We start from the raw sequence: 14,064 nt of genomic DNA, 5'->3' as shown, positions 1-14,064 counted from the left end.
TGAAGACTGCTTAACCCGTTTAAATTTCTATCAAAATAATTGTAACCCTGGGCCAGGAATTTTAGTTTATTCCAGTTTGCCTTACAGGTCATGACTCATCATTTAGTACGGGTTAGCATTTTGCCTATCATCTAAAATCGTTAGTAAAATTTTAACAATTCAAAAACAAATATAATTTAACATGGTGATACCTGACCGTGGGTTTTTCCTTAGAAATAATATCTCTTCAAATGAATTGCATTCCAATGCGAAGGAAGCACCTTCCCGTCCATTGTTTCCAACTCGTATTCTCCTTTTCCTACAATATCTCGAACTCTGTAGGGTCCATCCCAGGTAGGACTTAGTTTACCCGTGTTGGCCGCCTTTGTAGATTGAAAAACTTTTTTAAGCACGAAGTCCCCAGTTTTGAAGTATCGCAGTCGTGCTTTTCTGTTGTAATATTGTTCGATCACTTGCTTTTGTGCTGCCATTCTTATTAATGCGGCTTCTCTCTTTCCCTCCAGTAGATCTAAATTGACCCGCATCTCTTCATCTTAGATTCTTGTGTTGTTTATGAGAATCTTGTACTCAGTTCTCCTATTTCAATTAGGATTAATGCTTCAGCTCCATAAACTAAAGAGAAAGGAGTTTCACCTGTGCTTGTCTTTGTTGTCGTGCGATATGCCCATAAAACTCCGGGTAACACTTCAGGCCAATTACTCTTTGATTCCTCTAAACGTTTTTTCAAATTGTTGATTATGACTTTGTTCGTTGATTCTGCTTGCCCATTGCCTACTGGGTGATAAGGTGTAGATGCGATTCTCTTAATTTGCCAGCTCTCAAAAAACTCAGTGACTTGAGCTCCGATAAATTCAGGGCCATTGTCGCATACAATCTCTTTTGGTACACCAAATTGGCAGATGATATTACGCCAAATGAAGTCTTTGACCTCCTTTTCTCGTACCTGTTTGAATGCTCCTGCTTCTACCCATTTAGTGAAGTAATCAGTAAGTACTAGCAAAAATTTTACCTGACCTTTTGCTTGTGGTAATGGACCCACGATATCCATTCCCCACTTCATGAATGGCCATGGTGATATGACCGCATGTAACAACTCCGCAGGTCTATGCATGTTGTTACCGTACCTTTGACATTTATCACATTTAGCTACAAAACTTTCCGCTTCTTCCTCCATTTTAGGCCAGTAATATTCTGCTCTAATCAAAGTTCTTACTAGTGATCTTCCTCCTGCGTGATTCCCGCAATGCCCTTCATGTATTTCCCTAATTACATACTCTGTTTGAGAAGGTCCGAGGCATCTTGCTAATGGACCACCGAACATCTTACGATAAAGATTCCCTTGTTTTAAACAGTAACGAGCAGCCTTTTTTCGAAGTGCATGCGCTTGCTTCTTGTCACTAGGGACGGTTCCTTACTGTAAAAAAGCAACAATTTTGTTTCTCCAATCCCTAATTAAATTATTAAAATTTACCTCATTCTTATCTAGATCGAGAACTTAGTGAAATAAATGTATAATTGCAGCATTTGCATCTGCTATATCAGCTACGGATGCGAGATTAGCTAAGGCATCTACTTCAACATTTTCATCCCTCGATATCTGTATGACCTTCCAAGTTTGGAATTGCTTTATCAGTTCCCGTACCTTTTCCAAGTACTGTTGCATCCTTGCTTCCCTAGCTGTGTAAGTCCCCAGCGTTTGATTAACCACGAGCTGTGAGTCACTTTTGATCACTACTTGATTTATACCAAGGTCTCGTGCCAATTCTAAACCTGCAATCACAGCTTCATACTCCGCTTCATTGTTAGTTACGGAATGACATTTAATAGCTTGCCTAATAGTTTCACCTATAGGTGGTACTAAAACAATTCCTAATCCTGCACCTTTTACGTTAGATGAGCCATCAGTAAATAAGGTCCATGTTCCTGGATTAGCCCCATTAAGTACTTGTACTTCTTTTTCTGCTTCTAATTGCATCCCTTGGCTAAAGTCAGCGACGAAATCAGCTAATATCTATGATTTTATTGCTGTTCTAGGTAAGTACGTGATTTCATATTCACTTAGCTCTATGGCCCATTTAGCTAACCTTCCTGACAATTCATGTTTATGCAATATATTACGTAGGGGGTATGCAGTCACTACAACAATGGGATGACATTGAAAGTAAGGTCTCAACTTCCTAGATGCCATGATTAGAGCAAGTGCTAATTTTTCCAATTGTGGATACCGTGTCTCTTCTTCTAACAAAGATTTACTAACATAATAGATAGGAGATTGTTTACCCTGCTCTTCTCGAACCAAAACCGCGCTTACCGCAACTTCTGAAACAGCAAGGTAGATGAAAAGTTTCTCCCCAACCTTGGGTTTTGCTAGCAAAGGTGGATTTGAAAAGTATATTTTCAAATCCCTAAGTGCTTGTTGACACTCCTCATCCCATTCAAAATGATCCTGCTTCTTAAGAGCCGAGAAGAATTTAAAACATTTTTCCGATGATTTAGAAATGAACCTTCCCAAAGCTGCGATTCTTCATGTTAGTCTTTGAACCTCTTTCTTGTTGGAAAGTATATCAGGAATTTCTTCAATGGCCTTAATCTGTGCAGGATTCACTTCAATACCACGGTTAGAAACAAGAAAACCTAAAAATTTTCCTGATGCCACACCAAATGCACATTTTTCTGGATTCAACTTCATATTATATTTTCGTAAAATTTTAAACGTATCAGATAGGTGCGATATATGATCTTCTGAATGTTGAGTCTTAACTAGCATATCATCTATATATACTTCCATGATTTTACCTAAATGTTCTTGAAACATTTGGGTGACCAACCTTTGATACGTTGCACCTGCATTCTTAAGACCGAAGGGCATTACCTTGTAACAGTAAGTCCCCCTGTCTGTTATAAAAGAAGTTTTTTCTTCATCACCTGGATCCATCTTGATTTGATTATAGCCTGAATATGCATCTAACTTAATAGCTCATGCCCTTCAGTAGCATCAATTAACTGGTCTATGTGCGGTAAAGGAAAGGAATCTTTTGGACATGCTTTATTAAGGTCTGTGTAATCTAGACAGATTCGCCACTTACCGTTCTTCTTAGGAACCACAACAGTATTAGCTAACCAGTTAGGATATTTTACCTCACGAATTGAACCAATTTTTAGCAACTTTTGAACTTCCTCTTGAATCACCTTATTTTTGGAAGTTCCTTGCTTTCTTTTCTTTTGCTTGACGGGAGGATATGATGGATCTTCATTCAACTTATGATTCATGACTTCCGGTGGTATCCCTGTCATGTCAGAATGGGACCAAGCAAAACAATCCGCATTAGCTTTTAAAAATTCAATCAATTTACGTTTTACCTCCGGGCTAAGATTAGCTCCTATGTACACTTTTCTCTCGGGCCAATGTATAAATAACACCACGGCCTCTAGCTCTTCTATCGTTGTTTTGATGTTCTCATTCTCCTCCGATTCTTGAATGGTATCAGGTCTTGAATCCAGATCTGTTTGCTTTTGCTCAGGTGAGGTTGACTCCGTGTTACCCTCACCTAAATTCTATAATTGCTATTTATCTTCACCTTTAACAGTTGAATCTGTAACAGAATTGATGCTTCTAGATGTTTGTTGATCGCCTCTGATTTGGCATATTCCCCATGGAGATGGGAATTTAATAACTTGATGTAAAGTTGAAGGAACAGCTTCCATGTCATGAATCCATGGCCTCCCAAGAATCATATTGTAAGCCATTTCCATATCTACCACTTGAAATTTGGTATCTTTAACGACGCCTTCTGCGAATGTAGTAAGTATTGCCTCCCCTTTTGTTACAACACTAGAGTTATCAAATCCCGACAAAAGCATGCGCCTATGGAATTAATTTATCCTCCGCTTGCATCTCGCGCAATACCCGTATCAAAACAATGTTTACAGAACTACCTGGATCAACCAAAACTCGTTTCACGTTAGTATCATGTACAAGTAAAGATATTACCAGTGCATCGTTATGCGGAGTTGAATATAACATTCTCTTCTTCCAGTACATGTCGAGGCCGCTTCCCGTGGGTAATTGTCACTTTTGAAAGCTTTTTATATGATACATCATTGATCTCTTCACCTCCACTTATAACGTTGACAGTTCTCTTGGGTGAAGGTGGTTTTGGAGGCTCCTATCTGTTCTTCATGTATGCTTGTTTACCTTTCTCACTGAACAACTCAGTAAGATACCCCTGTTTTAACAAATGATCAACTTCACCTTGTAGAAACCTGCAATCTGCTGTTTTATGTCCATGATCGTTATAAATTTGCACCAATGATCAGGGTTTCGTCTATTAGGATTTGATCGCATTTCCTTTGGCCATCGTACCTTATCTCCCATGCTTCTTAAAATAGCCACGAGTTTAGAGGTGCTTACGTTGAAGTTGTAACCACCGAACCTTGCCTTTAGATTTCCATCATCATCTCGTGACCCACGTGTGTTCCGGTTATTTCCGAACCTCGATGAGAAGCCTGACTCCTTGTTTCTAGGTTTGTGATCGTACCTTTGATTATCTTGCCTTGATCGTGAGTCTTTCCCCGCAGGTCCCATGTATGGCTCGTACCTGTTTTTACCGGATCTCTTTTCATTTTCCACACGCCTTGAGCTTACCTTTTCTTCTGTTTTATGTCGTAAAATAATGTCTTCTTCGATCACATCTTTGTACTGTATCTGTTGTAGACATCATTCCATGTTGTTGCTGGGAATTCTCGAAGGCTTTGTTTGAGTCTCCCCGTGGCTTCTGAACTCTTCTCATTCAAATTACTAGCAAAGGCTATGCCTGCCCAATTGTTAGGTACTCGTGGCAGCGTCATTCTTTCCCGTTGAAATCTATCTACGAACTCTCTAAGCAACTCTGAGTCTCCTTGCTTGATTTTGAAGATATCTTCCATTCGCTTTTCAACTTTTTGAGCTCCCGAGTGTGCTTTGATAAATAAATCTGCAAGCTCAGCAAACGAATTTATAGAATTTTCAGGTAAAAGAGAATACCATATTAAGGCCCCTTTAGTGAGTGTTTCACCGAATTTTTTGACCAAGACCGACTCAATCTCTTGCTTAGTCAAATCATTGCCCTTGACACCTGTTGTGAATGCAGTAACGTGATCTCGTGGATCTGATGTACCATCATACTTTGGAATATCAGGCATCTTAAACTTTATTGGAATTGGGAGGGGAGCAGCACTTGGCTTCCATGGTTGTTGGGAATATTTATCTATATCTACTCCCTTGATCACGGGCGGTACTCCAAGTATTTGCTCTATGCGTTCATTTTGCTCCTTAAGCTGTTTCTGCAAGGTTAGTACTAGATTTTGTAAATCAGAGTTAACTGGATTACCTGGGTCTCTCTCTTGTGTTTCACTAGGGGTTCCACCGCTGCCTGAATTAACCAATCCTGAATGAGGATTCTCCAAAGTGTTGTTGTTTGGAGTAGATGTGGGTGGAACAGCAGGTAATTGGCTAACAAAAGCTTGAAGAGCATTATTGACTTAAGAGGCAATAAGTTTTTGCAGAGCCTCATTCATGGTTTCAACATTTTCAAATTGAGCTTGTCCATCTGTGTGAGATCCATCAGGAGTGCCTTCACGAGACAGTCGTGGGGAGCCTCGTGGAGAACCTTGTGGAGAGCCTTGTGGGGAATCACCCTAAAGTTGTTGGATTATTTGAATTTCTGGGTTTCCTTGAGTGTTGTCATTGTTGTTCGACATGATTGATGCAATCAAGAAAATTAGGTTGAGATATGCTTGATTATCAGATTCCCGATAACGGAACCAATTTGTTTAACCAAAAATTAGATTTTAGGTCAAAGCTTGAATTTAGAAGAACTCGGGTTACTGATAATCGGAAAAGTATATAAGAAAGAGATTTTGAATGATATAATCGGTCAAAAAGAACAAAGTTTATTCCAGTAATTTTTCTTGTGTCCTACAGATGTTATGACTTTCTCCTTTTATAGTTAATTTTAAGAGAAAGTGTAATGCCTTTGTCTTAATGAGGCAATTACGAGCAATAAATGACATTAAAAGAAACATTACTCAATCATTCATATTAAATACAAATTCTCTAACGTATTTGGCATTTAATGCTGAATTGGGACTCTTTTTCGTTATCAGATTCATGTCTTCAATTCCTTTTGATCTTCGAGCTTTAAATGACTCGAACAGGTACGAGCCTCGTTTCATTTGAATAATAGCTCGTGCCTTTAAGTATCTTCTCTCCCGCATCTGTTGTTGCTCGTGCCTTCTAACTGATTACCACGCTTTGACTATTTGATCGGTCCACGTGTCATGACACGTCATCTTTAATATTTAAATTTAGTTTTTTCCCAATACACTTTGTTATTCAAAAAGGGAAGAGACAACAAAATGTTAGAATTGCTCTTATCTTTGGGAAATACAAGAAGAAGTAAACAAATTCTTATAAACAATCAAGAAAAATAATATACATACGCCAGTTCACTAGACAAGTAATTTGGAAAAACATTATATAGTCCAATCTCAGTCCTTAATATTTCTGACATTCAACTTAGAGATGCTAACCATGGGTTGTATTATGCTAAAAGTGTGATGAACCAAAAGGTCATCTCGTATTTTAGAAGTCATATCTGTGTTTCGAGGCCTTAAAAATTTCTTTTTGTTTCACTTCGATTTGCGTGCGCAGTCCGGGCGTATATCCAGAAAGCCCTTATGTGAAAATTTGAGAAAAATGCTAAGTTTTGCCTTTAAAATGGAATTAAATTGACTTCGGTCAACATTTTGGGTAAACGGACCCGTACCCATGTTCCGACGGTCCCGTAGGATCCGTAGTAAAATATGGGACTCAGGCGTATGCCCGGAATCGAATTCTGAGGTCCCTAGCCCGAGAAAAGAATTTTTAAAAAAAATTGTTTGCTGGAAAATATAGAGCCTCTTTGAAATGAAATGATGCGTGTTCTTGATGGTATCGGGCCCGTATCTTAGTTCCGGAGCCCGGTATAGGTTTAAACTAATATTTAAGTCGAACCTATGAAGTTTGGTAAAAATCGGAGTTGATTTGGTATAAATCGGACCGTTAATTGAGAAAGTGGAAATTTCAACGTTCTTATAGAATTTCATGAATTTGAGGTTAAATTCATAGTTGTTGATGTTATTTTAATGACTTGGTTGCACGAGCAAGTCCGTATGATGTTTTTAGACTTGCGTGCATGTTTGGTTTGGAGCCCCGAGGGCTCGGGTGAGTTTTGGATAGGCCACAGAGTGAATTTGGACTTAGAAAAATAGCTATTGCAGGTTCAGCTGTGTTGCAGGCTTTGATCTCGCAATTGCGAGGTCAGGCTTCGCAAATGCGAGCCCAACAGGCTTGGCAATTGCGAGGGTTTGATCGCATTTGCGAAGAAAACCCAGGCCTGCCTTGTTCGCAATTGCGAACCCCCCTTCGCAATCGTGAAGACATCAGGAAGGGCCAGTTATCGCAATTGCGATAAATTGTTCGCAATTGCGAGGGGAGCAGACAATGCAACAAGTTCGCAATGCGATGCCTGTTTCGCATTTGCGAGCTTCGCAATTGCGACATTTGCGACCTGTTAAGTGGGATATCAGACGGGATTTTCATATCATTCTTCAAAATTTTAAAACCTAAACTCCTAAGGGCGATTTTTCAAGAGCAAGTTCTTCCCTAAATCATAGGTAAACAATTGCTAACTCATTTTCTTCAATCTATTTCATCTTTTTACATGATTTCACCTCAAAATATAGGTTATTTCATGGGAAATTGGGTGTTTTTGGGTAAAAATTAGGATTTTCAAACATTGGAGAGTTGGACCTCAATTTGAGGTCGGATTTCAAAACTAATTGCATATTTGAGTTCGTGGGTGAATGGGTGATCGAGTTTTGGTTCGAACTCCGAGTTTTGACCAAGCGGGCCCGGGGTCGGGTTTTGACTTTTTGGGGAAATCATTGGAAAATCTATTTTCATGCATTAGAATTGGTTTATTTAGCATTTATTGATGTTATTAAGTAAACTATAACTAGATACACGCGAATTGGATGTGGAACCGAGAGGTAAAACAGTAGTTGAGGCTTAATCTTGTCCGTGGAGTCGAGGTAAATGTTTGGCCTACTCTTAGCTTGAGGGAATAGGAATTGTGGTCTTATTTGCTATGTGTTAGTATGAGTACGACGTATAAGTGTGGTGACGAGTATCTATACGTTGGTGTCAAGCATGCCCGTGAGTCTTATATCATGATTGTTGTGGCTCTATTATGTATCGTTCATGCTCAAATTGATGATTAACAATGTCACTTATGAAAGTTTCTTGGTAATTGACTATTGTTGAGTATTGACTCAATTTGAGTTTCATTTTGTAAAGTAATTGTTGAAAACGAGATTGGTTATAGCTGATTCCCTTGCCGGGATGTTATTGTCGATATTGTTGATTCCCTTGCCGGTACGTATTGTTTCTATTGCTTGGGTGAGGAAGATGTAAAGCACGAAGAGTGATGCCGTGCATGATATTGTGAGTGAGTGTAATGCACAAAGGGTGATGCCGTACCGATATTACGAGTGTTAATGCACGAAGGGTGATGCCGTACCATGATTTGAGAATTAATGCACTAAGGGTGATGCCATGTTGTTTCTGTTGTTTCATATGGTAAGGACGAGAGTAAAAGCACGAAGGGTGGTGCCGTGTACGTGTTACCGTTTCATTATTCTTGTTGATATAGATATGATGTTCATTATGGTTCTTTATTGATGCTTCTTTATTGGTTTATTGTTAGAGTCTGATATTCTCCGCAGCATGCCCCCTTCCCACCTTATTCTGTTGATTCCTGTTATTATGATTCTGTTTGTATATGATTTAACTACACATGTTTATATGGTTGTCGTGTCCTAGCCTCGTCACTACTTCGCCGAGGTTAGGCTCGACACTTACTTAGTACATGGGGTCGGTTGTACTGATGCTACACCTGCACTCTTTTGTGCAGATTTCGATACCGGATCCGGTGAGTAGCTGAGGTAGCTGCCTTCAGTCCAGGGAGACCAAGGTAGATCTTCTGACGTCCGTAGAGCCTAAAATTCCCCTTCCTTGTTTTAGCTTTCTGCTGTCTCTTTTCATTCCGAGAACAGTTGTACTTTTCTTTCTAGACCAGTGTTTGTAGAAATTCGTAGATATTCGTGAATTTGTGACACCAGATTTGTGGGTAGACATGTATTGGGTTAATTGAATTTGTTATAACTCTTCCGCACTTTTCATCTGTTTAGCTTTAGTTATTGTTTATATCTGTTTGGGTTGATTGCTAATGGGTTAAAACCTTAATAGTTGGCTTGCCTAGCTTTCACGAGTAGGCGCCATCAACGACTCCCGAGGGTGAAAAATCCGGATAGTGACAAAAAGTAATTATTAACACTGTATCAAGCAGTGGATAGGTTATTATAATGTTTACTGTAAAGGTGTTATCAATTAATCCAAAAGGAATTTTGGTAACAGCTACATAAATCATTAGAAAATGTAGTGATGACTACATTGTATTAATTAGATCTAATCTTTAAAATGACGTGCTAGCTAATGATCTAATTTTGGAATGCTAATTCTAAGCTGGTCAAGGATTGATTACTTATCGATGGACCGTTATACTACTAATTGACCCCCCACCCCCACTCACCCACAAACTCTTAACATTTACCTGTATGCTCATTTCACGCTATTGTTTCCCCGGAAGTTCGACGATTTTTAAGCATTATTGGCTAAAAAATATTGGACAAACGTGTTTTGGGGGAAGATGGTGGATGATTAAGAAGAAAGATTAATTAAGGTTTTTGAAGAAAGATTATTTATCGTGTGCTTTAATCTTCTCAAATTAAAGATGACAACAAAGTAAAAAACGAAAAGAAACCGAAAGTTTATATTGCTATGAGGGCCACACTACACTATCCTAAAAAATCCCTTAATTTTCCCGGGGGAAACCATACGTAAGCACTTACGCAAATATGAATATTCCAAATATAGACACAAATAAAGCTTGAAGATTAACCCTAAACAAACCAGTTGTTATGGAATTAATTAAATTTAAGGTTTGGTGTTATTCCATGTTAGTCCATATTTAAATATGGCCATAGCTAACAAAAGGGCCCCAAATTCTCCCACTAAATAGGAATTTGTGTTGTTAAAAAGCTGATCGGGTGGCTGACATGTGCTTAGCTTTTAAATTTAATTAATGTGCTTATTTTAAAACACATTTCGGTTTTTATTATTTTTAAGATCGGAATTAAACTCCAAATGCGCATTCACAGCTATAGGGTTTGTCGGCTAATTTGAAGCTTCTCTACACAATTATCATGGTTAAGTAGTGAGAGACTTATAATTAGGCCCTTGCTAAATATCAACATCAATCTTTTTCTCTTCTCCTTTCTCAAAGTCAATTACCGTCATGTGAGTTTCCTTTATAATGATAAACAACTAGCTGTGACAATATTGCATTAGCTAGTTAATTTATTTTATTTGTAAATCCTAGCCTAGCTAGGCATAAAGCTAACTAGGGTATTTTTTTTAACTTTATCATTGTTATAATCTGTATATGTTTAAGTTCATAAAAGAAGGATAATGTTTACGGTAAGTAATCTAAAGTTAGTTTAACAGCTTGTTTGGATGGTTGTTACATATCGTTTCATAATGTATCGTATCGTACTGTATTTTATTATACTGTATCGTTTGATGAATACAATATTTGGATAGATTGTGTCGTTTGCCATCGTTTCATGATATCACGCACCAGCAATATGAAACATAAACTTGTAGTATTATAAAGAAAAATTATGATACGGGGTAAAGTTACTATATAAAAAGGTAGGATAAATGACAAAATAAAATTATTTAATAATAATAAAGGGTGAGATTGAGAGAAAAAGACAAGGTAACGACGCAACCACACCAAATCGGTCGTTACATAAAGTGGCACATTTCGTCGTTATGTAACGACGGATTTAACGATATGATAAAATAAAATTTAAGTAATCAAAACAAACATCGTATTTAAAGTAACAATACGATACAATACAGTATGTAACAACCATCCAACCAAGCTGTAAGGAAGACAAAATTCTTTTTGACACTCTAGAATTCCACCAACAAAAAAGAGCAAATAAAATTGGGAGTTTTACCCAAATAGACAGCCGATTTACCTTTTATAATTAGTATATATATATGATACATTGATTATATACGATTATACATATATCATACATCAGTCATACATATATTTCGGCAATTTTTAATTAAGCGGTTGGATCGAGATGATTATTTATGCTAATCCTACCTAAACCCTGAACCCGAACTTTGAATCCTAAATCCTAAACCCTATAAATTATCTAATAACCGTGATCGAGTGAGGAAAACAGAATATCTTTTCTTTCTTTTTCCTTTTTGAAACAGATTGAAGAATTTAAATAGTTAGGAAAAGAACAGACATTCGTTGCGTGGGTTGGAGACTCAAATATTAAATTGTGTCGGAATTGCATAGATAACTTTTATATACTTTCTGCGCCAAACATGGTACCTTAATTAGTATACTAGTACATAGGAAGAGCATGATTAATTCCAATGGTTACATATTGTAAAATGTACATGGCGCACAAACTTATACTATTGTCAACACTTTTTGGTGGGGGAATACTGATGCTTTTTGAACATATTGCTAATAGTTTCTTTTCCTTTTCTTGCTACCAAATCAAAGAATAGTTTCCTTTACACAAAGAATGCTTAAGAAATTAAAACGGAGCGAATTTCCTAATATTCTCTGGATTTTCAAAAGTAAACATATACCCCCGCCTCCGGCAGCTTACTTTAAAAACTATATATATATATATATATATATATATATATATATATATATATATATATATATATATATATATATATATTTTTTCTGTACAATTTGTTTTTTCGTTATTCAAGAAATTCTCTAACGTTTCCCACAATGACAGCATTTTATAAACAACAAATTAAGGTGCATTCAACAAAACTAATTATTTTTGAAACGGATTACAAATATATCAATAAAAATCACTAAATAATAAAATATCAAAAAATATACACTTTTAAACTCATAATTCCAGAAGTACTGCAATTGTTTGATCAATATCAAGAATCTTACAGGTCAAATGATCAAGTTAAAATCTTGAATCCGTCGATAATAATTCAACAACAATGAGGTGAGAATACTATTTCTAGCATGAATCATATCCACGATTCAATGAATTAACATGAAAAAGTAGCTCTTCAATATTCTACTCCATCAATTATCTGATGAATATTATTAACTCTAATGTGACGTTGAAACTGGTAAAGTTGTTGGTATGTGACTAGGAAGTCACGGGTTCAAGCCGTGGAACCATCCTCTTGTAAAAATCCAGGGTAAGGCTGCATGCGATATACCATTATGATCCGATATTTCCTCGCACCCCACGCATAACGTGAACTTAGTACACCGGGCTTCCCGGTAACTAATGTGACGTTGAAACAATAACCTGCCAAATTCTAATTTCTCCATCCAAGCTTCCACTAAAAACAGAAAGAACACCATTATTACTTTCATTATTATCATCATCCCAAGCTGCTGTAACTGTCTTCACTGGCATACAATGCCCTTCAAGAACTAACGAGCAAAAATATCCACATTCTGTATTACTACTCTTTTGCCATATCCTCACACTTTTATCAGATGATCCACTAATTAAAACATCATTAATATAAATCAGACACAAAATTGCACCCTTATGTCCTCTTAATGACCACGTAGCCAACATATAATCAGCACAATATTCCTCTCTTTCCCATACTAATATTTTTTCATCACATCCTCCTGAAAATAAAACTGATCCTTCCTTATTCAAAACCAATGCATTCACTGTAGAATTGTGTTTCTTTAATGTAGCTACTAAAATATGCTTATCTTTTTCTCTTTGCCACACTTTTATTTCCCCATCAGCCGAAGCTGTGTAAACGATGCCGTTTTGAGAAACAACAATGGCGTTAATAGCATCAACATGACCTATAACGGATTCTAAACAAGAAAAATTCGACATATTCCAAATTTTGAAGCTTTTATCCCATGAAACTGAATACATTAACCCCTCATTATTAACAGCTAATCCTGAAACAGTATCTGCATGTTCTATCCAGAGTTTTTGCTTGTGACGTCTAATTTGGACGTAATTTTTTGGAGAAATGCCACGTCGGATTCGATCTTTTAAAGTTGGAAGAGTTGACAGGAGATGATGTTTTTTGGAGGAGGGTGTGAGTTGCCAAACTCTAATTTTGCAATCTTGATGAGCTGTGAAGATTTTTGTTTTGCTAAATGCAATTGATTTTACTATGCCAAAAGATGAAGTTGTTTGATGGCTGAATGTGTCGATTTGTTCATAGGTTTTTAAATCAAAGGCAGTGATTTCGTTGAGAGATGTAGCGTATAAAATGTTGTTGTGAATGGCTAGATGGGAAATTTGTGGGGTTAAGGTATTAAAAGTGGTTATGCAAGAATGAGATTTGAAAGATTTTGGGGAAGGAAAGGTGTCAATACTGCAAGAGCTGGTTTCTTCATATGTTGCTGTTGAAGTAGTGCTTTGTTTTTCAGAATTTGAATCTTGATCATAAGTTGATGAATATTGGCCATTATTGCAAAACCATGTTGGGACCTCCATTATTTCTCTCATTAATTAGCTGCTGAGAAATGATAATAGAGAAGCAACAAATTAATGAGATTAAGTGTTTGGAAGGGTTTGGTTTGAGGGGGTATTTGAAGGCTGTGGCAAACTGTAGGGCAGAATAAAAAAATGCAATGCAAAAGGGTTATAGAATTAATTTGACGTCTGGCCCTTGATTTGGTGTATAATAATTTTTTTTTTGAGACCTCTAATCGAGACTTTGTGATGGAGCAAACAGTCATGTTAATGTTAATTGATTGGTCCAAATGTTGTCCAGTGAGAATTTTCACATTTTTCTAATGAATGAAAAAGTAAAACCTAGTATAGAGTAATACTATACGTTAATAGCTGCCGCAT

General features: G+C 37.0%; 1 protein-coding gene across 1 annotated transcript; it reads right to left on the bottom strand.

Annotated features, from left to right (window-relative positions):
- On the bottom strand, positions 12,108-13,832 carry LOC109226272 (uncharacterized WD repeat-containing protein alr2800-like). The gene has a single exon (XM_019391059.1). It carries the CDS (start codon positions 13,714-13,716, stop codon positions 12,508-12,510), a length of 1,209 nt encoding a protein of 402 aa, XP_019246604.1. The 5' UTR covers positions 13,717-13,832; the 3' UTR covers positions 12,108-12,507.

The sequence above is a fragment of the Nicotiana attenuata genome, chromosome 5, assembly GCF_001879085.1.
Source record: "Nicotiana attenuata strain UT chromosome 5, NIATTr2, whole genome shotgun sequence".
Taxonomy (NCBI): domain Eukaryota; kingdom Viridiplantae; phylum Streptophyta; class Magnoliopsida; order Solanales; family Solanaceae; genus Nicotiana; species Nicotiana attenuata.
The sequence above is the reverse complement of the archived record's forward strand: the minus strand, read 5'-3'. Positions and strand labels throughout refer to the sequence as shown.